This window comes from Phascolarctos cinereus, unplaced genomic scaffold, assembly GCF_003287225.1.
Source record: "Phascolarctos cinereus isolate Bilbo 61053 unplaced genomic scaffold, phaCin_HiC Scaffold_3;HRSCAF=262, whole genome shotgun sequence".
NCBI lineage: Eukaryota > Metazoa > Chordata > Mammalia > Diprotodontia > Phascolarctidae > Phascolarctos > Phascolarctos cinereus.
The window spans coordinates 169,858,970-169,882,329 of NW_027555736.1; the positions used below are offsets into that span (position 1 = coordinate 169,858,970).

Here is a 23,360-nt window from a genome sequence, read left to right on the forward strand (position 1 = left end):
TTTTCTTGGGGGCTTTGGAAGTAGGAGCTTTGACTTTGTTGTCTTCTTCTGAGTGTGTGTTTTGATCTTCCTTGTCACCATAGTAACTTTCTATAGTCAGAGGGGTTTTTTTTTCTGTTTTTTGCTCATTTTCCCCAGCCTATTATTTAACTTTTAACTATTTGATAAAGTAGGGCTCTGCTTCCAGGGTAGAGAGCACACTGTCCCAAGCTTCAGGGATTTGTGCTGCTGTTTTCAGAGATACTTCTACAGACCCACAAGTTTTCAGTTCTTCCAAGGTAGTATGACCTAAGGATTGGTGTTTACTACTCTCCTGGCCTGTGCTTTGGTCTGTCAGTGACCACAAGTACTCTTTTCTGCCCTGGAACTGTGAGGAGGGTCCTGCCTCCATTGTGGCTGAAAGCTCTGGTGTGCTCACCCTGTGACTGCCTCCCAGGACTGCAACCCAGATCTGAGTATAGGCAAAGCAACAGAGTCCTGCCTCAGTGCTAGCAAAAAGATCCCTGTAATCTCCTCCTGACCACCTGTGTTGCCCCCTTACCATCTGTCGGCTGAGAGCTCTACAAGCAGCCACTGCCTCTGCTGATTCAGTCACTCCCAAGGCGCACTCCTGGTTTGCTGGGACTTGGGCCATGCTGGCACAGCCTGTACTGAACTACACTCCACTTTCACCCAGGTTCGACAGACTTTTCCTTCTAAGTTGTCTTCAGCATCTGTGGCCAGAGAAGTCTAGAAATCACCGCTGCTGCCAGTGATTCAGTTGCCCTGAGGCCTGCCTGGGGTTTGCTGGGGTTGGGGCTGTGCTGGCTCAGCCTGCGCTGGACCATGCTCCTCTTTCACTTTGGTGTAACAGACCTTTCCTGCCGATCTTCCAAGCTGTCTTGGCCTGGAAATTTATTTCATTGTCTTTTTGTCATTTTTAAAGGTATTTGGAGGGGTTTGGGGGAGAACTCAGGCAAGTCCCTGCCTCCACCCCGTGAAAAGGCTTTCTCAAAAGTCATCAGTGGCCTCCTAACTGCCAAACCCAATTGCCTTGTCTCAGTGCTCACCCTCTTGTTTGCTACAGATTTCAGACTTTAGATCTCTAGTCAACCCTCTTCATTTTAGGCCTCTATGGTAGCTTCTTAATCAGTCTCCTTCTTCTCACTCTCTACCTTCTCCAGTTTATCCTCCACAAGATACCAAAATAATCATCCTCAAGCACGGGTTTGACCAGGTCACTCCTCTGCTCAATAAGCTACTTTATTTACATGTACAACTCTTTGGGACCCCAACTGGGATTTTCTTAGCAAAGATAATAGAGTGTAAAGATACAAATTCAGGTTTGCCATTTCCTTCTTCAGTTCATTTTACAGATGAGGAAACTGGGATAAAAGGACTTACCCAGAGTCACACAACTAGAAAGTATCTGATGATTCCAAGCCCAGCACTCCATCCCCTTTGCCTCCTAGCTTCCTACAACAAGCTACAGTGATTCCCTATTATCTGTAAGATAACACATACATTTGCTTATTTCATCATTAAATGCCCTTCGCAATCTGGCTCCAGCCTATATCACGTAACTCCTGTTCACACAGTTCTGTCTAAACTGATCTACTAGTTGTTTCATGTAAAAGATAACCCTTTTCCTGCCTCTCTGTCTTTACCCAGAGTACTACTCCCATCACCCATGCCTGGCATGAATGCATTTGGTACCTAGACCAGGGGTGGGGAACCTGGGACCTCAATACCACATGTGGCCCTCTAGGTCCTCAAGTGAGGCCCTTTGACTGAATCCAAACTTCATGGAACAAACCCTCGGGATTGTTGAAGACCTAGAGGGCCACATGTGGCCTTGAGGCCACAGGTTCTCCACCCCTGAACTAGACTGTGAGCTCCTGGAGAATAGACTGGTTCTTTTTGTTTCTTGTTTTTTATTGTTGCCTTTCTTTGTATCCCCAGTACTTAGTAAGTGCCTGGCACTTAGTAAGCATTTAATAAAAACTAAATTCACTGACTGACTGACTGAGGTCTTTCCCCATTCCCCCCTTCCCCTTTCCACCCCTCCAAGTACTCTCATTTGCCCCATATAGTTTATCTTTATTTATCTGTGTGTGTGTGTGTATATGTGTATATATATATTATATATATTCCTTCTTCTCTCCTCCAGAGTAGAGACTGTTTCATTTTTGGTTTTGTAGCCTCTAACACAGTACCTTGCACATAGTAGGTGCTTACTAACTTTTGGTAGAATTGAACATTAATTTAGTTGATTGATAAGAAAACTGAGGCCAAGAGAGGTTAAGAGAATTGACAAGGGTCACCCAGGTGGTAAGTGGCAGAGCCCTCTGACTCTAAATCCAGTATTCCTTTTATTCCACCATCCTGCCTTTGACTGTCATCATCTCCTTCATCATGATAGCCTATTCCTCTGACATCGAAGACTTCAATCATAATTTTCTTCCTTTGTCTCTGACTATTTCTTCTGCCTCCTCTTCCTCCTTCTATACCATAAATGTCTGTTTTATACAAGACATCATTGCCATCCCTCTTTCTTCTTTTATCTCTCGCTATTCCTTCCTTTGGCAATGTGAAGCCCTCCCATAGCTTCAGTTATCACTTCAGTGATGATGATGTTTATACCCATATGTGAAACGTACATCTCTCCTCTGGGTTTGAGACCCATAGTTTTAACTTCCTGCTAGATCTCTCCATCTGAACATTCCACTTGCACATCAAATTCAACATCTCCAAAGCTGAGATAATTATCTCTCTCCCCACCTCTCCCCCCCAAAAAAAACCCTAGCCCTCCTAACTCACCTATGTCTGATCTCAGTCAGTGTCAACTCTTCTAATATCCACTCTTCTTCCATAAAGCCTCTTTCATCTGACCCCTCCTTTTTGTTTCCACTGCTTCGGCCCTAATTCAATACCTCATTGCTTTTTTTTTTTTTGGTGAGACATCGAGGTCAAGTGACTTGCCCGTGGTCACATAGCCAGTAAGTGTCAAGTGTCTATGGCCGGATTTGAACTCAGGTCCTCCTGACTCCAAGGCCAGAGCTCTATCCACTGCATCACCTAGCTGCCCCCCTCATTGCTTCTAACTTCCTCTCTTCCAATGCCATCCGATGTGACATACCTGACTCTAGTTTCTCCTGTCTCCTATCTAGCCTTTTTGCCACTGTCACATTGATCTGTCCAACACACATCTGTGATCATACAATCTCCCAGCTCAGAAACTTTCAGTCTCACTGTCTACAAAATGCAGTTTGCATTCCTTAGCCTAATTCTCAGGGGCCTCCAAAATCAAGCCCAACCCTCCCCTTTCCAGACTTACGTCTTACTAATTCCCTTCAGACACCACATGCTCCACCCAGAGCAGACTATTCTCTGTTTCGAGTACCCAGTATGCATTTAAGAGCATAAATTTAGTTTGAAGGGAACTTAGAGGTCATCTAGTCCAACTCTTGGGCAGCTAGGTGGCACAGTGGATAGAGCACCAAGCCTGGAGTCAGGAAGACTCATCTTCATGAGTTCAAATCTGGCCTCAGACGCTTATGTGCAATGTTACCCTGGACAAGTCAGTGAACCCTGTTTGCCTCAGTTTCCTCATATGTGAAGTGAGCTGGAGAAGGAAATGGCAAACTACACGAAGTATCTTTGCCAAGAAAACCTCAAACAGGGTCACAAAGAGTCAGAAGTGATGGAACATCAAAGTCCAACCCTTCCTTTTACAGATTAAGAAACAAAAACAAAACCTAAGGCCAAAAGAAATTAAGTAATTTGCTCAAGGTAAGTGACAGAGCCAGACTATGAACTCAAGTCATCTGACTCCAAATACAACCATCTGTCCACTAAACTTCCCTGCCTCAAACTTTTTGCTTATTCAGTTCCCTCTCCCAAGATTACCTACCTCCCCCACATCTCTTTCTGATGACACTGTACACATCCCTCAAAGCCTTAAAGCCTTCTTCTAGCCAGAATGATCTCTTCTGAACTTCTATTGCATTTTGTTTAACATCTTTAATGCACTTATCTCATTCCACCTTGTAGTCTCTTATGTACTCACCACCTCTACAAGATTAAGAGCTTCTTGGTGGTAAGGAGTGGGGCTGGGTCAACCATATTGCCTTTATCATGGTATCTCTCTGGCCCAGCACCTAACACAATGCCTTGCACACGGGAGATATTACGTAAAAGTTCTTAAATGGTCAGAGGGAGTTTCTGGACAAAGAAATGAAGGAGATTACCCAAAGAGAGGGCACTGGGGCAATTATCCAGTCTCTGTATTTGTCGTTTCCTGGGTATACCAGTGCTTAAGATCTAAAGAACTCCACTCACCCCCAACCTACCAAAAACACAGATTTATACTAGAGAAAGCCAGGGAAGTGAGACGGTGAGAATCTTCCAGACCACTGGCTTCCCAAAAAAAAGCCACCCTACAAACACCTCACCCAGCTCTTGCCACACTCACCCCTGGGATCTAGGTCCTTTCCAAAGTCTTCCAGAAGATACTTTGATCAGAGACCACCCACGCTAGGTGAGTAGATTCTCCTGAGAACTTATTCTTCCCAGCCACTAGTGTTTTCCCTCCAAAAACTCCCTTGTAATCATTTTGCATATACTTTTTTAAGACCAATAAGCCCAGTCCTTATGAGCTGACCAACAAGCCCGGTCTTTATGAGCATGTGCAGTATGTTCTGCTGATGCAATAAACTTGAGCTTTCTGTAACTGGTTCAGGTCCAGTAACTATGAGATAAAGAAGAGCTTTTTTGGATTGTCTATGTAGGCTGAAACAAGGTTGAATTCAAAAGGCACTAGTTATCCAATCCCAGTTTCTTAATTTTTATCCTGCCTGGCTGAGTTATGGTGAGGGAGATAATGTCGCAAGGCAAGAGGGTTAGGGCTGTCCCCATTTGAGGCTGACATGTGGCCTCATAAATATAGACCTCTTTGCATTTATTCTTTCCTGTTTTAGAGGAAGGAGATTTGACATGGTCATGACTTTGTGAGCTTCAAAAGGTCAGGAGAGTGAATCACCAAAGTCTGAGATCTGGAGTCCATGCCAGAATTTGCCAGAAGCCATACTTTCCTGGCCCAGTATAATAGCAGCAGAGATCCACACTCATCCATCCATCAAACATGCCGCCATTTGGAAATGAACTTGATGGAGTGAATGCTATGCAGAAATCGTGTTAAGTGTAAGTCCACTTTCCACAGGGACAGGGATGATATGGAGGAAAGTGTTGGAGGGGAAATGTTTGTAACTTCAATTCTTATCTTTTTATCTTTGAAGTAAATATTTACTTATAGAAGCTAATTGATGTTAATTGGTTAAATAGAACTACAGCATTAATCACTAATCACTAATGACAGAAGGAGCTGGAATATACTGGAACCGGGATTTGAGCCAATAGCTTTAGAGAAGAAACACACACACACACACACACACACACACACACACACATCACCACCACCACCCCCCCCTACACTTCATGGGATAACTAGCCCTAGAACCCTGAGGAAGCAACCTAGTTGACTGCTCTGGGAGAATAGGGTCAGAGTCTACTATTGCTACATGGATATGTTTCCCCAGTAAGAATGCAAGTTTGAGGAAGACAAGGATTCCACTTTTGTCGTTGTATCCCTCAAGCTTAGCACAATGCCTAGCATGTAGTAGTCATTTAATTAGATTGAAAAAAGTAAATCACTCTTACAATTTTTTACAACCCAAGACCTCACACTCTGAGAATATTCTGTAGCCTTGTAATGTTAAGAACTCATAAGGGTCCCCACCCTACCCCAAACCAACCCTAGGCACTAAAACCACCGGGCTATTACGTCTAAGTATAGGAGAAGACATTCAAAATAGCGCTTGGGGCTTATCACTGGTAGAGGATATTACAACTGGCTAAGATCCTCCTGTTTGACCAACAGAGGGTGCCAGTGCTATTGATGGTGAAATTCTGGGGTTAGCTAAGCTTGCCAGAGCATCCTGTCAAGGAGTTCAGTGCTAAGCTGGACCAGGTAGCTCCTCTCTGGTCCCCAGCTGTAGTCTACGTGTGTTGTGTGTGTGTGTGTGTGTGTGTGTGTCTTCACCAGGACTGGGATGCGGAACTAGGAATATTAGAGGCAAATACATTCACACTTCTAGGAAATCAGTTCGAAGACCACAGATCTCACTGACCTCAGGCTAAGGGTAGTATCCCAGAGGAAGGGTAGCTTCAAATGTTCGGTGAATTGGACTGAGTTACGAAAGCTCCCTGGGCTTGGTTCTGGTCCCAGTTCCACCACCGACTGTGTCACCATGGACTAGTTATTTTGCCACTCATCTTGTTTCCTCCTCTATAAAACAACAAGGTTGGGTTCGAAGACAATCTCTGAGCTTGGAAGGGACATTGGTGTGTAGGCCCCCATCAAGTGATGAAATGCCCCTTGCCTAGATGAATTGCACATTCAGAATCTTCAAGGCTTCTGCCTCAAGTGGGAGCCGGATGCAAAAGCTAAAGCTTGAATTTTCACCTCTCTCAGAGCCCTCTATCTGGTAGTAGTTCAGTAGTTTTGGTGAAATAGTTTTTTCCTGGCCAGAGCCTTAAAGAGAAACATTCCTTCAACCAACAACCCCCCCACCCGCCACCCAGCGCTGCCTCCCCCCCCCCACCTTCCCACTTCCAATCCCTGTGAGCCTCAACAAAGCAGGTCTCCGATTCCTTCCCTCACCAGCTCACTTCCTCCAGGAAACTCTTGGATTCAGTGCCAGCAGTTGGAGACCCACCCAACCTTCCTCTCTCTCCTCCAATCCCACTGGCTTCCTGAAAGCAAGGCTAGAGAACAGCTTGTCCCAACTCCCCCCCAAAATAACTGAGTCAATTATGCTAACCAATGAGCAGTTTATTATTAATACAGAATCTCCCCTGCCATATATACCACATCCTGTACATATTATCTATATACACCCCTTACCCTTGTTAACCAGAGCCCCAGGGGTCCCCTCTAACAGACCCAGGAGTCATCACTCTCTAGTCAAGGAGACCATCCCCTAGAAACTCCCTGTACTTTCCTAGCCACCTCCTCCTCCCTCTAACCTTCCCCCTCTACTTTTTCCAACCTCCCACCCCAGTCTAGTCCCTCTCCCCACACCTGTCCTCGCTGCCGCCAGGGCTTCCTATGTAGCACCACTTTGGTGGGGTGAGACTACGGGCTAGAGGTCGGGGCCAGGAACCCAAAGGTAAAATGAAGCAGCACCAGAGGAGGACTCTACCCCAAAACTATAGGGCGGAGGAAGGGGAGGAAGGAGGAAGGGCAGTGAGAGGGGGGGGAAGGGCAGGAGCCACCATCCAGGCAGAAGGAGCTTGGGGGCAGGCGGAGCACACCACCACAGCAACAATTCAGGCGGGAGGCTCTTCTCCAGGGGGCACAGGGAAGCCACTCAGGTCTCGGCCAATGATCTCACTCACTGGAAGGGAGAGGGAGATGAGGAGCCAAAGCAAGTTGGAATAGGTCCCCTCTCTCCCCAAAGGCCTCAGACTTTGCTAGGCAGGCCATAATCTAAGGCTCTCAGATCCTATGCCAGACTCAAGGCACCTTTTTCCACTATGTCTATGTTTCTTCAACAGAGAATTGAACTCGATCCTAGTCCAAAAGCTGTCCCACTTCCAGCACTGAGGTTCTCTGAGCCCCCTGTCATATCTCCACTACCACAGAGAAAGCTGGCCCTGATCTCTAATACTGGGTTTCTTCTCTCCTCCTCCCACTCCTCAGCCCATGGGATAGGGTCCTGTATATGCTGCCTCACTCAGGGGTAGGAGTCATCTGGATGGATGGCTAACTCAGCCCTTCACCACCATGTTTGAGGAAGGAGAGACATTTCGTGCATCCATTTGTGGGGGAAAGGGAAAACCTTAGCCAAAAGCAGCAGCAAATGGTGATTCCTTTCTCCCCACCCTCCACCCCAACGGTCACCAGAATGGGGAAAGCAGACACAGAGCTTTGAATGGTTTCCATGGGTGTACAGAGTGGACCCCTAAGCTTGGGGTGAGCTCACACTTCTTCCAGGGCAGCTACACTCAGAGACCAAAGGAACCTCATTATGCACATACACTGAGGGTAACCCAGAATCTGCCTAGCCCCAATTTGGCAAAAGGGCCATCAGAATCCAAAGGAGACCTCCAGATCATTATTATCTCCCTCCCTATTGCATCCTCATCCTAGCACATCCTCAAATACTAGCAGGATCAGTTCCCAGGAAGACAGATCTTTGTCAACAACAACAAAAAAAAAACCTAACCCCATTCTATTTGGCTATAGCATCTCCCAACTACAAGACATAGACATAGAGATATGTATCCCACCCAGACCCCACCCACTGACCTTCTTCCAGTGTGATGCCCTGGATGGGGACGCTCTCTCGGAAGCCACTGCCATAGCTGCCCCTGTCTTTCTCCTGTTCTGGGGCTCCCTCCCCTGGGCCATATCCTGACCCCACCTCATCATACCCCTCAGCAGCAGGGTGGGCACCCTGGGGTGAGAAGGGCCCCTCCGGTTGAGGAGAGGATGGCAGTGGGGGTTGGTAGGCAGCCGGTGGTGGGAAAGGCAGCCCCAGGGAGAAGGGTGCCCCACCTCCTCCATAGGGGTCAGCAGAGAAAGGTCTAGGAAGAAAGCTGTTAGGGGGAGGAGGACGGGGGCAGCCAGGAGTCCCAGTAGGCTCCGGAAACAGCCTCAGGCCAGGCCTATAGGAAGGAGGGCCTGTCTGAGGGTAGAGTGGGGGTGTCCCAAAGTTGAACCCTTCAGACAAATAGGGGGGTTCATAGGAGGTATCATCAGGGGGATAAGAAGAATAGGAGGGTCGGGGTGGTGAGAAGTCCATGTCGGTACCAAATGGGGGTCCAGGAGCTGAAGGAAAACCACGGATTGATGAATCTGGGAGTGGTTCCTCTTTGAAGATCACTGGGGTTGGTGAGAGGGAAGCATGAAGAACACATTTATAATAATGAAAAACAAGTGGTCCTAGGGTGAATGGCATTCTGGCCCCCTCACTGTCTCCCTCCCTGCTGCCACTGAGGATTCCAACATGACTCTGTTCTCTTTAGCTCTCCTGAGCTCTCTCCACTCCTTCACTTATCCCTGGAATGGATGGAGGTAGTTTCTCTGGGGAGTGGGGGTGTGAGGGAAGGAAGGAATGACTGGCCAAATGGTAGGCACCCCGGGGTCCAGTTTTTGTTATCAGGGTTATTGTCACTTCTCTTTCATCAAGCACCGATGAGCCTCCCCACCTCCCCACCAGGATCTCATGCCCTCCTGACATCATACCAGGTAGGAACTTGAAGCTCTGGGTGGGACTTCTTTTCCTCCTTCCATTAGAGACGTAGAAATAGACCTGCACAGGTCGGGATATTCGTTTATTGCTATACTCGGGCACAGCCAAGGTCAGTGTCACCTGGGAGGGGGGAGGAAGGAGAGGAGAAATGAGAAGCAGAGACCAGCCCAACAATCCTTTCCAAGGACACTAACTCTAATCTCTAGCCTTTTTTCATCTGGTGTTGAGAACTCATTCTAAAGGGAGATATCCAATTCCCCGGTTACCATGCTGCCCCCTTGTGGAGAGAATGTAGAACTTCAGAAGCCCACAAGGCTTACTGAGCCTGAGCAGTCTGGAATTTCCGGGCTATCCACCTCCCCCAAGCAAGTGGGAGTCCCCCAAGGATACCATATTACCTCATTGCTTTTCAGCCTGTTCACAGTGGCCTCCTCCTCCCACTGCAGCTTTCCATCTGTGAGAAGGGGACACAGAGCTCAAGCCTTGCTCAGGAGCCCCTGACCCCCCCCTCCAGAGAGAAGACAGAGGCACACAAAAGGGAACCCCAAAACAGTTACTGGACTACTTCTATTGGAGCAGAAGGGAAATTTGCACTGCTTATGACCAGAGGAACCGAAAGTTAGTTCAGTGTATCCCCAACTCAAACCTCCGTGTTTCGTTGAATCACGACTTTGGATGGGACCTCTGAACTCATTTAATCCAATCCACATCTAAATAGGCAGCTAGGTGGTGCAGTGGATAGAGTGCTGGGCCTGGAATTAGGAGGACTCATCTTCCTGAGTTCAAATGTGGCCTCAGATACTTACTAGCTGTGTGACCCTGGGCAAGTGACTTAACCCTGTTTGCCTCAGTTTCCTCATCTGTAAAATGAACTGGAGAAGGAAATGGCAAACCACCTCAGTATCCTTGCCAAGAAGACCCCAACTGAAATGACTGAACAAGACTATCTGAACAGGAAACCTCTCTACAATACACCCGATGAGTGATCATTCAAGCTGTATTTGAAGGCCTCCTGCGATGGTAGACCTACTACCTCTTAAGAACTATTCCACTTTGGGAGGATTATAAAGTTAAAACATGAAACTTCCACACTTAAACCTGTTTCTCTTTAAAGTACACCTGACCCACATTGGCCTTAGTCCTTTTTCACCTCCAGGATCAAGTATAGCCAGTCTAACTGATGACAATCCTTGAAATACTGGAAAGCAGCCATCATGTCCTATTCCCTCCCTGACTGCTGCTTCTTCAGGCAAGACATCCCATTGCTTCAAGTTCCTTAACCATTCTGGTCACCCTCTATACATTCATTTGACAATGTCCTTCCTAGTGTGCAGCACCCAGACCCAACATAACAATCTGACTTTTCAGTCTAACCAGAATAGAGTGAAAAAAGACTCATTCTGAAGTTATCTTCCATTTACACAATTCATCTATTTGTATCTAAATCTATTTAGATTAAAATTTTAAATTTAAATTTTACATTTAAATCTAAATATATTTGTAAAGGTTTATTGATCCCATTTGATTTTTGTTTTAATAAAGAAACACCTACATTGTAGGACTTTGGGGGACAGGAAAGCGTCCCACCACAGTCAGATCCCCATCAGGTCCACAGTTCTGAGATCAAGTGCTAGACTAGTGATTTCTAACGGTGCTTTCCCAAATTAAGATACTGTATCCCAGGAATCAGATTCAATGTTGTTACTATGATACAGAAAGTTAAACTGAAGACAAGAAGAGGGAAAGATCCAATCCAGAGTCAGTGGTAGATCCAGACACAGAACTCATAAACCTTAAGATGATGCTATGGTTTCCACAATCCTTTTGGTAGAAACCAGGATATTCTTTGATATCAAAAGCATTACTTGGGGGGCACTGGAATCTCCTTTTCTGGACCACAGGGCAAATGAGAAAGGAAGAGTTGGCTCAGTCTAAATGAGGGCCCATTCTCTTTCCACAAGATTACCTACATTTACCCTAGATTTGGTTCTAACTAGACCTTAAGGTCAAGCAGAGCCTGTCTTCCACCTATGGTAGGAGTAGAGTTCTTGGGAAACTAAAAAATAGAAGCATATGTCTAGGGCTTCAAAGTCCCAGAATGGAAAGCACAGCCCTTAAAAGTCCGTCTGCTCCCCCTTCTCCAAATGTGCCTCACCATCCTAGCCCAGAAATGCTTTCCCATTCCATCCACCACCAAAACTCTGTGAAGGTTTCATCTTTGGGAACCATATGAGCCTTTCTCTGTTTCACAGTGTTTTCTGTGTGATGAAACTACAGTGTAGGATGGAGAGGCTACTCAAAATTTGGAAGGTCGGGGTTGGAAGGACCCTCTTCATCCAACCTTATCCCATCTACCACCACCCCATGGAAGCCAACCATCCTCAGGCTGGCCCTCCTTTAATTATAGTAAGTCCTTGAGGAGAGAAATAAAGAATTAGATAGTAAGATTCCAATAGATGAATGGTATAAATTTAACAAGCCTCCAGAATGACAGCAGTGCTATCTTTCCTGCTATTTCAACATCATCTGAAATATTGGGTGCCATGTTTCAGAAAGAGCATTGACAAACCGAAGTATGTTCAGAGGAGGGCAGTCAGTCTGCTGAGAGAATTCAAGCATAATATAAATTATTTCTATCTTTTGCACTTTACTCAGCTTTCCCAAATACTTATTTTATCCATTTTAGAGATAAGCAAACTGAGTACTCAGACAGTTAGGTCACCTACCCAGAATCATATAGGTAATTTGTCCCAGAATCCTAACACTTTCCTAAGTCCTAACTTTTGTCCCATTGCACTGGACCTCACTCTTACTCCTATGTTTCTCTAGCCTGGGTTCTACTCACCCCCTTGAGTACTCACCTGGGCCCCTCTCAATGAAAACCACCTTGGAGTCAGGCAAGAAATTGGCTCCTGACAGCACCAGCTCCTCACCCCCTCGAACAGAACAGGCACTCAGGTTATAGGCTTCTACTTGGGGTAGCTCCTGTGCTGAACGCTGGGCTGCAACCAAAAGGAATGAGAGTCTGGGCAAGGATATTGAGAATGTGATGCAGCCTCTCCCTTTCCTCACCACTCCCTGATTCTAGAATTGGGCCACAGAGTCCACTAGGGGCTCAGAGGGGAAATCCTACCCTTCACCCTCACGCTAGCGAGAAGCAGGCATAGGCATCCCAGCAGATCCAAGGACATGCAGACAGAGGATTCCGGGAAAACAGACTATAAGATCCCAGCTGTGTGGAGGGGAATCCATAGACAAGCAGGTGACTCATGGGAAAAGAGGCTTCTGCAAACAGATAGGCAGAAAGGTGAATGGAGGAGCAGATAGGTAGGGCATAAGCAGGAGAACATGGAAGATAGAAAGACCTAGACACTCTTCTTGGGGTACCCTGACATAGCCCTCTCCCTTTGCTCACAGCACTCAATGGGCACCGAAGCCACCTGCACCGACACGACCTTGCCTCCACCCTGTGGCACATGGACACGGAACACTAGCCGGACCCTTGTATTCTTGCGTCCAATGTCTGTCTCTCCCTTGCGCAGCTCTATGTCTGAGTTCCGAAGTTTCAAGATTCCAGCGCAGTCAATGCTGTCCATGTGGGGTTAGGGAAAAGGGTTAAGAACCCCTTTACTCTTTCTTTCCTGTGTCAAGATGAATTTCTCCAAGGAAACACATTCAAGATCCTCCCCATTCCAATTCCTCTACCACTTAACTGCAAAGTGATTTTCCTAAAGCCCAGGTCTGACCACATCATTTCCCTGCCCTTCCCAACCACCAACCCACTCAACAGCTTCCATCGACTCCCTATTACCTCTAAGATCAAATGTAAACCCCTCTGCTGGGCGATTAAAGTCCTTCATAACCTGTCTCCTCATCTTGCCAGTCTTCTTCTACTTTGTCCTTCTGTACAAACTGCACGAGCCAATGATGTGGGCCCTCTTGCTTGTTCCTCACACATGACACACCATCACCCTAACTGTTGCCTTTGCCTGGATTGCCCTCCACACCTCGAATGCTTGCTCTCCCCACTTCCATCTTTAAGGCTTAGCTCAAACCCCACCTTCTGCTTTTCACAGCCCCTTCCACCCCCTTCCTAGTGCCAGTCTTCTGAGACAACTCTCCATTTGGTAGGTATCTATCTTACGTATACCTAATTATTTGCATGTTATCTCCCCCCTTAGACTATGAACTCTTGAGGACAGGAACTTGCCTTTCTAGGAACTGGCCTTTCTTTGTATCTCTAGCACTTAGCACAGTGCCTGGCATCTAGTAAGTGCTTAATAAATACTTGTTGGCTAACGAATATACTCCCTTTGTAATCCCTGAAAGATTTCTCCTGACTGTTCTGAAGGACTGGAAATTAGATACACTTATTCATAAATAAAATCTCCAAAAGGCAGAGGGGATACCCCCACAACACCCCCAACTGCTCCCTCCAACTCATCGCCAAATAGACTTCTCTAAGTGATTTGATAATCTAGAACAAAGATCCCTGTCCCACCTCCTAGGAGCACATGCTCAGGGACAGATTCTTAACCCTTTTTGGAGGAGAGGGGTAAGGGAAAGGAGAAGAAGGAAGAAGAGGAATGAATGACCTGATCCTGGATGCTGGGTCCCATTGAAGGCTCCTGGTCCCCAGGCCCTGCTGTTCCTAAAGAGTGAAAATGAAAACTCACTTGGCAGCCATGTTGTTCTCAGGGAGCAGGGTCATCTCTAGCACCTTAGTACCACTGACCACAGCCTCATAGCTAGCTGTGGCCACCATCTTGCCAGTGATTCGATGCACTTGGTAGAAGGCATGGGGCCTCAAGTTCCGTTCGTCTGCCGTACCAATGAACATCTGCAGAGTTAGTGGCTTCTCATTGTAGCCTAGTAGCTAGTGGAGGGAAACAGGGGGCATGAATTAGGGCTTACCACAGTAACATCTAGAATATACCCTAAGATTTTTAGACCACCAGGGATTGGGGGTAGGGGTGAAGAATGAAAGAAAAACTGGAATATATTTCTCAGGGGAGATAGAACATGGGCTATTGGGAAAAGATGGCCTGGAGTAAGAGTATTGCTCTTGGAGAAGGGCCCAGACTTGGCTGGGGAGATGGCAGGAGAAAATCGGAGGAGACATTGGACTCAATGTAGTAACAATCTAATTCCCAGTGACCTTTGCCTTCAGTCCAACCTTACCCCTGACATCTAGCTGACCATCCTTCTCCAGAGTGGATCATAAAGACTCCCAGGGGATGGAATGAGGGGGAAATGGCATGGGGGGAATGGGGAGGGGTTAGTAGCAGAGGATCTGAAAGAAAGAGTACCCACTTTCATTCTCCTCCTTGAAACAGCCTAGCCCCTCCTCCAGTATGCCGGCCAGGCAGGTCAGAGCTGCCAGGGATCGTGGGAAAGGGCATGGTTATAGGGCTACACAGCTGGAGCCCATCTGTCCTAGGGGCTGGGAGTAGGGAAGGGACAGAATCCTTCCTTCAATAAATCCTCTGGTTACCTTGACCACTGGGTGCCCTCCTGGTGTGGCTTTGACAGCACCTCTGCTGCCCTCTGTCTCATAGTGGGCACGGTGATGGGCTCTAGGTTGCACTTCAATTCTCAGCTCCAGTTGTTCAAACTGGCTGGGCAGGGGCCAGTCCAGGGGGGGTAGTGCTGAGGCCCTAGGACAGGGGAGGGAAAAGGAAAGTTGATTTCCCTCTTCCGTGGACTCAAAACCTGGATAACCTTGATCCTGACCCAAACAGCCCTACCACCACCACCACCATCCCTGAGCTCCCCAAGGGTTAAGAGAGAGAGATAGCTACAGAGGAACACAGGAGAAAGAACACCTGGATCCTCTCAGGGCTCTGGAAAAAGTAGCAACATGACAGGGGCAAGTATATTCTCTGCTTCTTCCATGCCCCTGAAATTAGAGCTCTAGAGCATTGGGGTTAGAGAGGAAGAAAAGTTAGGCTTTTCACCTCCTTACATAGAAAACCTAATCCTTTCTCTTATCCCTCTATACTTCAATATGAGATAGAAACAAGATAAAGTATAGATCAGTATCTCTATGTTGATAGAGACCTAGAGATTACATAATAGGAAGAACTTTATTCTGCAAATGAAGAAATTTAGGAGTCACATTGGTTAAGTGACTTGACCAAGGTCATATAGTGAGTCAATGGAAGAATTCAGGTCTCCAGATTCACAGTCTAAGGTTCTTCCCAATAATAATGGTAATAATAACAATAACTCATGTTTATATCTTCATTTAAAGTTTACAAAGCACTTTCCTGGTACCTCATGAGATAGGTGGTGTGTTATCATTGCCATTTCACAGATAAGAAAACTGAGTCACAGAGAAGTGAAATAGCCTGGAGAAGTTACGTAGCTAGTGTCAGAGTTCAAATCCAGTCTCAGACATTACTATGTGGCAAGTCATTTAATCCTATCTGCCTCAGTTGCCTCATCTGGAAAATGAGCTGGAGAAGAAACTGGTAAATCATGCCAGTATCTTTGCCAAAAGACCCCAAATGGGGTCATGAAGAGTTGGATATGACTGAAAAATGACTGAACAACAACAGCTACTGTCAGAGCTGGAATTCAAACCCAGGTGTCTGACTCCAGGTACAACATTCTTCTCACTCTAAGAGGTCTCTTCTGACTACTTTGAGAGCTATAAAAGCAGAGTCCTTTTTGTCACCCTGACTGCCTAGGATGAGGGCTTGTGAACTGATACCCTCTTACAGAGCTCATGAAAAGGAATCTTTTTTTTCCCCAGTTTTTTTTTCTTTTTAGGCAATTGGGGTTAAGTGACTTGCCCAGGGTCACACAGCTAATAAGTGTCAAGTGTTTGGTCTGAGGCCAAATTTGAACTCAGGTCCTCCTGATTTCAGGGCCAGTGCTCTATTCACTGTGCCACCTATCTGCCCCCATCAAAAGGAATCTTAACAAAAGTCTTCTCCAAACTTCCATCTAGACAAGAGACACCCAGAAAAGAGCCCAACCTGCTTTTTTCAGTCTGGGTCAACTCAACCAGACATGGCAGAGATTATTATTATTATTATTAATAGCCAGCATTTATATAGACAGCACTTTAAAGTTTGCAAAGCATTTTACATATATTATCTGATTTTATCCTTATAACAGCCCTGAGAGGTAGTTGTTATTATTATACCCATTTTACAGATGAGCAAACTGTGGTTAAATGATTTGCTTATGTTCATATAGCTAGCAAGTATCTGAGGCAGGATTTGAACTTCATTCTTCCTGCCTCCAGTTCCTACACTGGATCCACTGTGCCATCTAGCTACCTCTAGATAAGTAGATAAGTAAACAAGGATCTTGATAGGTAGAACAGTTAAGGAAAACAGCATTTTTAAAAATCAAAATGAAGTAGCATGAAATTAAGTTGCAAAGTTGTATTCATTCATAAATATCCATTTTGTTACTAAGTTAGTTCTAGTCTAGCATGTGGGAAGCAGGGAAAGAAAAATCTCTTTTGTGCAGGAAGAGAGGAGCCTTCTTCGGCCCTGTCCCCTTCTCTCTGCCAGTTCACTCAGCAGAAGCAGACAGCAGATGGCTGCCTCTCCTTCCCCAGGGTTGCAGAGAAGGGTTTCTGATTCCCTCACCTGAAGATGGGGCTATGTCCCCCAATGCGGGCCTTGGACCAGGACAGTGGGGAGGGCACAGCCAGGTAGTCCATGCCAGGTACATCTTTTCGAGGAGGTCCGGGAGGGGCCACAACTTCTTCTCCACCTGGCACAGGTTTCCCATTGCATGGAGTAGGCTCTTCTGGCCGGGGTAATGCCACTGCCTGTTCACTGGATGTCCGCCGGGTCTTCTGGGGGATACTCTCAGCTGGTGGGACCCCTACATAGTCGAAGGGGCCAGGGGAGCCAGGATCCCGGGCCAGGGGTGGGGGTGGGGGTGGAGTTGGCTCAGGCCCTTCATCCCCCAGACTTCCTCGACGGGACAGGGCAGGGGAGGCTGAGGATGGTGTGCCAGAGCTGGAATAACGCCTTTTGCCGCAAGGGGATGCCGGTCTGGGGGAGGCTGGGGCTGGGCCTGGGGCACTAAGGAGCAGCCAGCTGTCCTCAGGCCCCCGGCCTCCAGGACTGGGACCATATACACCCCAAGGATCATCAGGGGTCCAAGGCCGAGGGGAGGCCCGGGGTGAGGGCAGCGGGGATCCCAGGCCAAATCTTGAAGCTGCCTCATTCAGTTCTGACTCTACTTCATCACAGGCAGCATATAGGGCTGCCTCATCAGAGGCATCTGAGAAGAAACTCCAGGAAGACAAACTACTGCTACCAGGACTGGGACTAAAGAAGGAGCCTCCACTGCCAGTACCCCCAGCCTCTCGGTAGGCTCCAAAGCCATCAGGAGGTGGATAATCACGAGGAGAGCCATCTCCCCAGTTGTCTGGAGTATCCTCTAGTGAGGGTGGAGGTTCAGGTGTGGGAGAGATTGAGGTGATGCGAATGCTCGGACACTCCAAGATTCTGCCCCCTCCAGCCCCTCCAGGTCCCCCACCAGGTGCCCCCAGCCTCACCAATCGGGCTGGCTGACTCTCCCAGGTACCAGGTGGTGGTGCAGGCCGTGGGGGTGGGGAGTGCATGCCTGGCCGAGATGGTGGGGGTCGAGGGATGCCAATAGGGGAGGCACCATAGGGAGGAGGTTCACCCAGGGCCAGACTGCAGCAAGAGGGGGAGTCTTCTGTGTCCAGCTCTGTGAATGAAAAGGTAAGAAAAGAAGTCAAGGAAGGGCGGGAGGTAAGACAGAGAAAATGGGGCCGGGGGGGGGGAAGAGAAAGAATCTTTGTCCCACAGAGGCTTCTGACTACCCAACTTCTCTCTACCCAGCAGGCTCCATGACATGGTGGTGTTTCTGCAACATCCCAGACATGACAACAAAGGAGACATGCATGCCCTGCAGTTACAGGTGTTCCAGAAGCTCTGAAAGCCACCCTGCTAGCCAGACTATCTCCTTGACCCCTGGTGGGGTACCAGAGAACAAGATACCTTCAACTCCAAGGTGGGCTTCCAGAGGGTGGGGCCATGAGGAAGAGGGTGGGGACTTAGGCTCCCGGGGCGTGACTAAGAGGGGTTTGGTTGGGGTGAGGCTTGTTAAGAGCAGAGGAGGGTTTAGGGCGGTGCTGGGCGGGGCCGGGGGCGACACACACATGAACCCAATTAGCAGCGGTTCCCAAACCCCCAAACTTCGCTGGCAGGCTCCTCTGTTACCATCGTAACCGTGGCCTGGCCCCGGGGGCCCAGGGAAGAAGGGGGAGGGGGCACCCGAGCTGTGGTGACTGGGGGTGGGTGGAGAGGGGCGGGGTCTCCCCTCTCCCCCTTCCCCCAAATCCGGAGGAGGAGAGAAGGTGGTTGCGTGCCGGGACTGGGAGGGAGACCGAGGGGGGCCGCGGATTCCGTGCAAGGGGCGGCCGCCGCCCCCGGCTCTTCCCAGCCATCTGCCTCTCATTGCGGCCAGACGAGGGGGGGCGCCCCGCGAAGCTCGGAGGGGGAGCTCCAGCGGGACCTGAGATTCCCCCTCCACCCTAGTCCTGTTGCGTCCCTCCTAGTCCCGTCTCCCCGGCCTAGAGCTTTCTGGTGGGAAGCATGGGATGGGATGCGACCCAAGGCAGGACTTCATCTTCTCCGGGGGGTGTCCCATGTCCCTCAGATCTCAACCCGGTTACGTCCATTCTTCAGTCCCTCCCTTCTCCTTCCCTCCAGTTCCCCATCCCAGTGACAGCCGGCGCGGGAGGCGGTGCGCGGCGGACCAGCCGGCCCCCACCCCCCACCAGAGCCGCGACCTAAAAAGGAAAAAGCGGTGCCCATGCCCCCAGCCCCATCTCCACGACCCCCAAGCCCCACGGAATCCCTCTAAAGGCTGCCTCAAACCTTTTATCCTCCCGCTCCAAAGATTCTCAAGCCCCCTAGACTCACAGACCCCAGCCCCTCCAACCCCCCTCCCTGCACCCCAAAACCCTTCCCGACCCCGCACTAACCTTCCCCAGGCCCAGGCCCCCCCGGCCCCAACGGGGGGGCCTCTTTCTCCTCCCCGAACACCAGTTTAAATTCCAGCTCCTCATCCTCGCAGCTTGCAGCCCCCATAGATCTGGCCAGAGCCTTTAGGCCTCTACTCGGGGCTAGGGAGGGGTGAGGGGGGGCTTCTGTGTCCTCACCCGGGGCTTGCCCCCTCCGCCGCCGCCGCCTCCACCCTCCCGACGCCCCCTCTTTATTATAGAAACTTTTCCAAACTTTTTCCCCCAAACTTCTTCAAAGCGGCCCCCCCTCAGCCAGTCTCTGATTGGCTGTCCGGGATGCTCCAGCTCCTCCTTCTGGGATGAGATGGGAAAACCACGCGCCCCTCGTCCCAATCCACCCTCTCCCCCCCACCTCGTTTTCTCCCCCTCCCTCTCCCACCAAAAAAAAAAAAATGAATTGGAAAATGGTCCCTCCTGCACTCCTCCGCGTGGTACAATCTTATTGACGCCTATTGGCCAATGGCCCTGACAGTCACTGCCCAACCTGACCTCTCGCTTCCCTCAGCCCCTTCTCCTAGCCGTTTGGATTTCTAGGTCCGAACCTCTTAAAGCCTCCAAGTCACTGTGCCTCTAGGGACTAGGTCCTCAAGTATTCCCCAACTTCCCCCGCAACTATGTTTTCTTCTCCCGCGGAGTATCCCCGGGGTGTAAGGTGGAATACAGACAGTCCCACTCCCCTTTCTGCAGACCCAGGGCCCTACTAACTGCTAACGGGGAACAAGCCATTCGGCTCTGGGGATTGTCTAGGGAGTAATTGTCCTGCCCCGAAGCCTGGGCCGGGACTAGAAGCCCTTAACACAACAGGTAGCCCCTTCTTCTGTAGTAATCACTCCTCCCTTTGTACGCCCCCCCACCCCCGCCCCGGGGAAATGAGGGGAGCAGACTCATTAAGCTGTCCCAGGAAGAGGTAGAGCTGAAGGCACCAGATCCTTCGGCAACTGGCAACTGAACAGCGATCCAGGCCTAGCTTTCCTGTTGTTTCTTTCTGAAGTCCCCATCAAGAGGGAGTGGCATTAATTAACCTCATCAGTAAGCCTGTTTCCCCGTTACCCACCCGGTGCAGAGCCTAGTCTTGACTTCTCAGTTTGGGGGAGAGAGGAGATCAGCTTCTCTGAAGCCTTCTCTAATTCTTCCTGTAATCTTGGCTAGATTTACCCGACTTCCCTGGCCACTGGTGCTTAGATGGCCCAGAGGACCAACACCTGTCATCTGGGCGCTAGGAGGAAGCAAGAAAACATATATTGGAGCGACAAAGACGGGCTGTAATAAAGTAACCGAAATTTAGATGTTGTGACTTAGGAAGAGAGAAATTAAGGATGAGATGTGTGGCTTGGGCCAGGAAATCCTCAGCTTCCTCAACGACTCGTCACTAAAACCTCCCCCAACGAGTTCAAGTTTCCTGTATCCCCAAATAATTCAGCTGTGCTACCAGCCCTGTAAGCCCAGTCCTCAGTCTTGAACGGGTTAAGTGACTAAGTCCCCCAGGTCAGACATTTACAAACACTCCAGCGCCGGGCGGGGGCCGAGCTCATTACACTAATGAGAACCAGGCATCGAGTGTGGGAGGGGGGAATGGGAGGGGGAAGCTAGGAGAAGAAGGAAAGGGGGGAGGTGGACTGGGCAGGCTTGGGGCTGTCGGGTCCAGACTCAGAAGCTCCATGGGAGACTCACGCTTCCTTCTTCCCAGTCTTCCAATGGACCCGCCCAGGGGGACCTTCCCCCTCCCCAGCCCCGGGGGACCCCTCAGTGACGTCGGGAGAGGCCCAGGCTCTGAGCCCAGGACCGCGGTGCGCTGGCTGGGGGCGGGGCAAAAAAATGTTCTGAGTTGAGCGAGGCCGAGGGGGGAGGCGGTCTGGTTTGACTTTTTTGCAGTCCTCCTCAAGTTACATTTCCCTTCCAGGCTCATCTTGGAAATAACGGAGAAGGGGGGGGCGGAGATGGAGGAGGGCATTTTAGAGGCGGTGGAGAGCTAGAGACAACACAGGCAGATACACATTGAGGAGAGACTCAGAGACAGTCCTGGAAAAAAAAAAAAACGAAGGAAGCAGGCAAGGAGCAGAGGGAGACAAAGACCTAGGAAGACAGAGAAGAGAACCAGTCCCCTCCTGCCCCTAACCTCCCCCCTCCTTCTAACACACGTACTCTCACATTCTTTTCAAATGTCACTATTTCCTTTGATCCTGGGCAGCATTTCTCCATGTGTCTGGCTTTGCTCCCTGCCCAACCTACCCCCTCCCCTTCCCTCCCTCCTAACTTAGTCGATTTTTCCCTTTTGAGCTTTTGCCCTGTGCCTCCACTCCCTGCATTTGGGAGGTGAGCTTGCCTTTTTTGTTCTTACTGGTCTCTTCCTGACCTTTTGCCGAAAACTATTTCCTCTTCCAAAATCAAGACTTCCACCCAGGATCTCTAGGTTTGGGGAAGTGGGGGAGGTGAGGGGGGAAGCTGAGAAGAAAAAAAAAAAGAATGTGTAAAAGAAAGGACTTCCACACCACTGAGCTATCAGAAAGAGTTGAATATTTTATTTCCTTGAAGTTCTATTAACATGAGAAAAACCTGGGTTCACCTGGGCTGAGGAAGAAGTGTCAGGAAGATAATGGACTAAATGACCTTTGGAAAGTTGTGGGGGTTTGGGAGAGAGGAAACTAGTGTTGTTAGTGTCTTCCCACTCCCTGCTGCCTCCTGGTGATCCTAGCTATTAGTCATCCTTTTCCTCCTCTCAAACTCTCCATAACTTCTCTTTCCTCTAGTATTTTTTTTCTCTCTCTGCTGCCCCATGGTGTCCACTTATGAATTTAGCTCCTTTTTTCCCCTTTTGAGTGGGGATCATTTAATAATCAACAAACGAATATTTTGTGTAAGCCTAGTGTATAATCTGCTCTGTAGGTGATACAAATAAGTACAAAACAATCCAGCCTGAGCCTGTAATCTACTTGGAGAGACAAGACAAATACAATTGAAGGGAGAACTAAAGGACTCAAGACAATACAGCACAAACCTAGTAACCTTTGAGTTAACAAAAAGTTAACTGACTCTTCACTCTCCCTCACTACACAGATCCTGTCGTTTGCCCCATCTGTTTCTACCTCCACAGCTTCTCTAGAATCCTACCCTATTCCCCCTCTCTCTTTGAACAACCACCACCTTTGTTCAGACACTCATCATATGTTGTATAGGTTATTGCCATGACTTCCTGTTAGGTCTTTTTATTTCAAGCCTCTCTTCATTCTAATTTATTCTCTATGAAGCTGCCAAAGTGATCTCCCTTAAAGCATGTGATAAAGCAGTGACATAGCATGTCACTCTCCTATTCCAATTCCAATAGCTCCCTATTACCTCCATCTGTTTTTTGTCCTTCGTTTTCGAAGGGAACCGATAACATCAAGGGGTGATGTCTTGACTTGCTTGTGAACTGGATTTAATTGAGGCAGAGTCGTGCAAAGTCATCAGCTTCATTCTCCTTCATGAGTCATCAAAGTCCAGTGGCAGGACAAAAGTCAAGATGACTGGTGATGGCCTGGGATGCACCTTGGTGTCTTCAATGTCTGTCCAAGCTCTAAGCAGTCCCCATCATCTGCTTCAGATTCCTTCATGGTCACTGGAACAAATTGTTCTCACCTGTCCTGTTTAGTTTTTAAAACTCTTCACAATCTGGCTCCTAGCTATCTTTCCAGCCTTGTTGTATGTTATGCCTTCGAGCATTCTACAATCCAGCCAAACTGGATTTCTCTCAATTCTTCGTACTGTCTCTGGTGTCCTCTGTGCCTGGAATGTTCTTCCTTCTCAGCCTCCCCTTGTCAAAGCCTTTTCTTCCTTCAAGATATAGATCAAGGGAGCAGCTAGGTGGCGCAGTAGATAGAGCTGGCCGTGGAGTCAGGAGGACATGAGTTCAAATGTGACCTCAGACACTTGAAACTTACTAGCTGTGTGACCCTGGGCAAGTCACTTAACCCCCGATTGCCTCACACACACAACAAAGGAAAAGAAATAAAATAAAATAAAGAGATAGATCAAGTACCACCTTCTACACAAAACCTTTC

General features: G+C 48.5%; 1 protein-coding gene across 1 annotated transcript; it reads right to left on the reverse strand.

The window, feature by feature from the left end:
• Positions 1-6,850: 6,850 nt before the first annotated feature.
• NFATC4 (nuclear factor of activated T cells 4) lies at positions 6,851-19,540 on the reverse strand. Its single transcript, XM_020972010.2, has 10 exons — positions 19,285-19,540; positions 16,904-18,002; positions 14,791-14,953; positions 13,973-14,172; positions 12,712-12,884; positions 12,158-12,298; positions 9,695-9,750; positions 9,290-9,416; positions 8,351-8,926; positions 6,851-7,436 (listed from the first exon to the last, which is right to left on the reverse strand). The coding sequence occupies exons 1-10, from the start codon at positions 19,388-19,390 to the stop codon at positions 7,369-7,371; spliced, it is 2,709 nt and encodes a 902-aa protein (XP_020827669.1). The 5' UTR covers positions 19,391-19,540; the 3' UTR covers positions 6,851-7,368.
• Between the last annotated feature and the right edge of the window lie 3,820 nt (positions 19,541-23,360).

What these genes read in the sequence shown, in the direction of transcription:
- NFATC4 (XM_020972010.2), bottom strand. Translation starts at nt 19,390, where the DNA reads ATGGGGGCTGCAAGCTGCGAGGATGAGGAGCTGGAATTTAAACTGGTG. An exon ending in GAGAACAACATGGCTGCCAA is followed by an intron (nt 12,885 to 13,972) that starts GTGAGTTTTCAT and finishes CCACATGGACAG; the next exon opens with CATTGACTGCGCTGGAATCT. An exon ending in TTCGGTGCCCATTGAGTGCT is followed by an intron (nt 12,299 to 12,711) that starts GTGAGCAAAGGG and finishes TTTTGGTTGCAG; the next exon opens with CCCAGCGTTCAGCACAGGAG.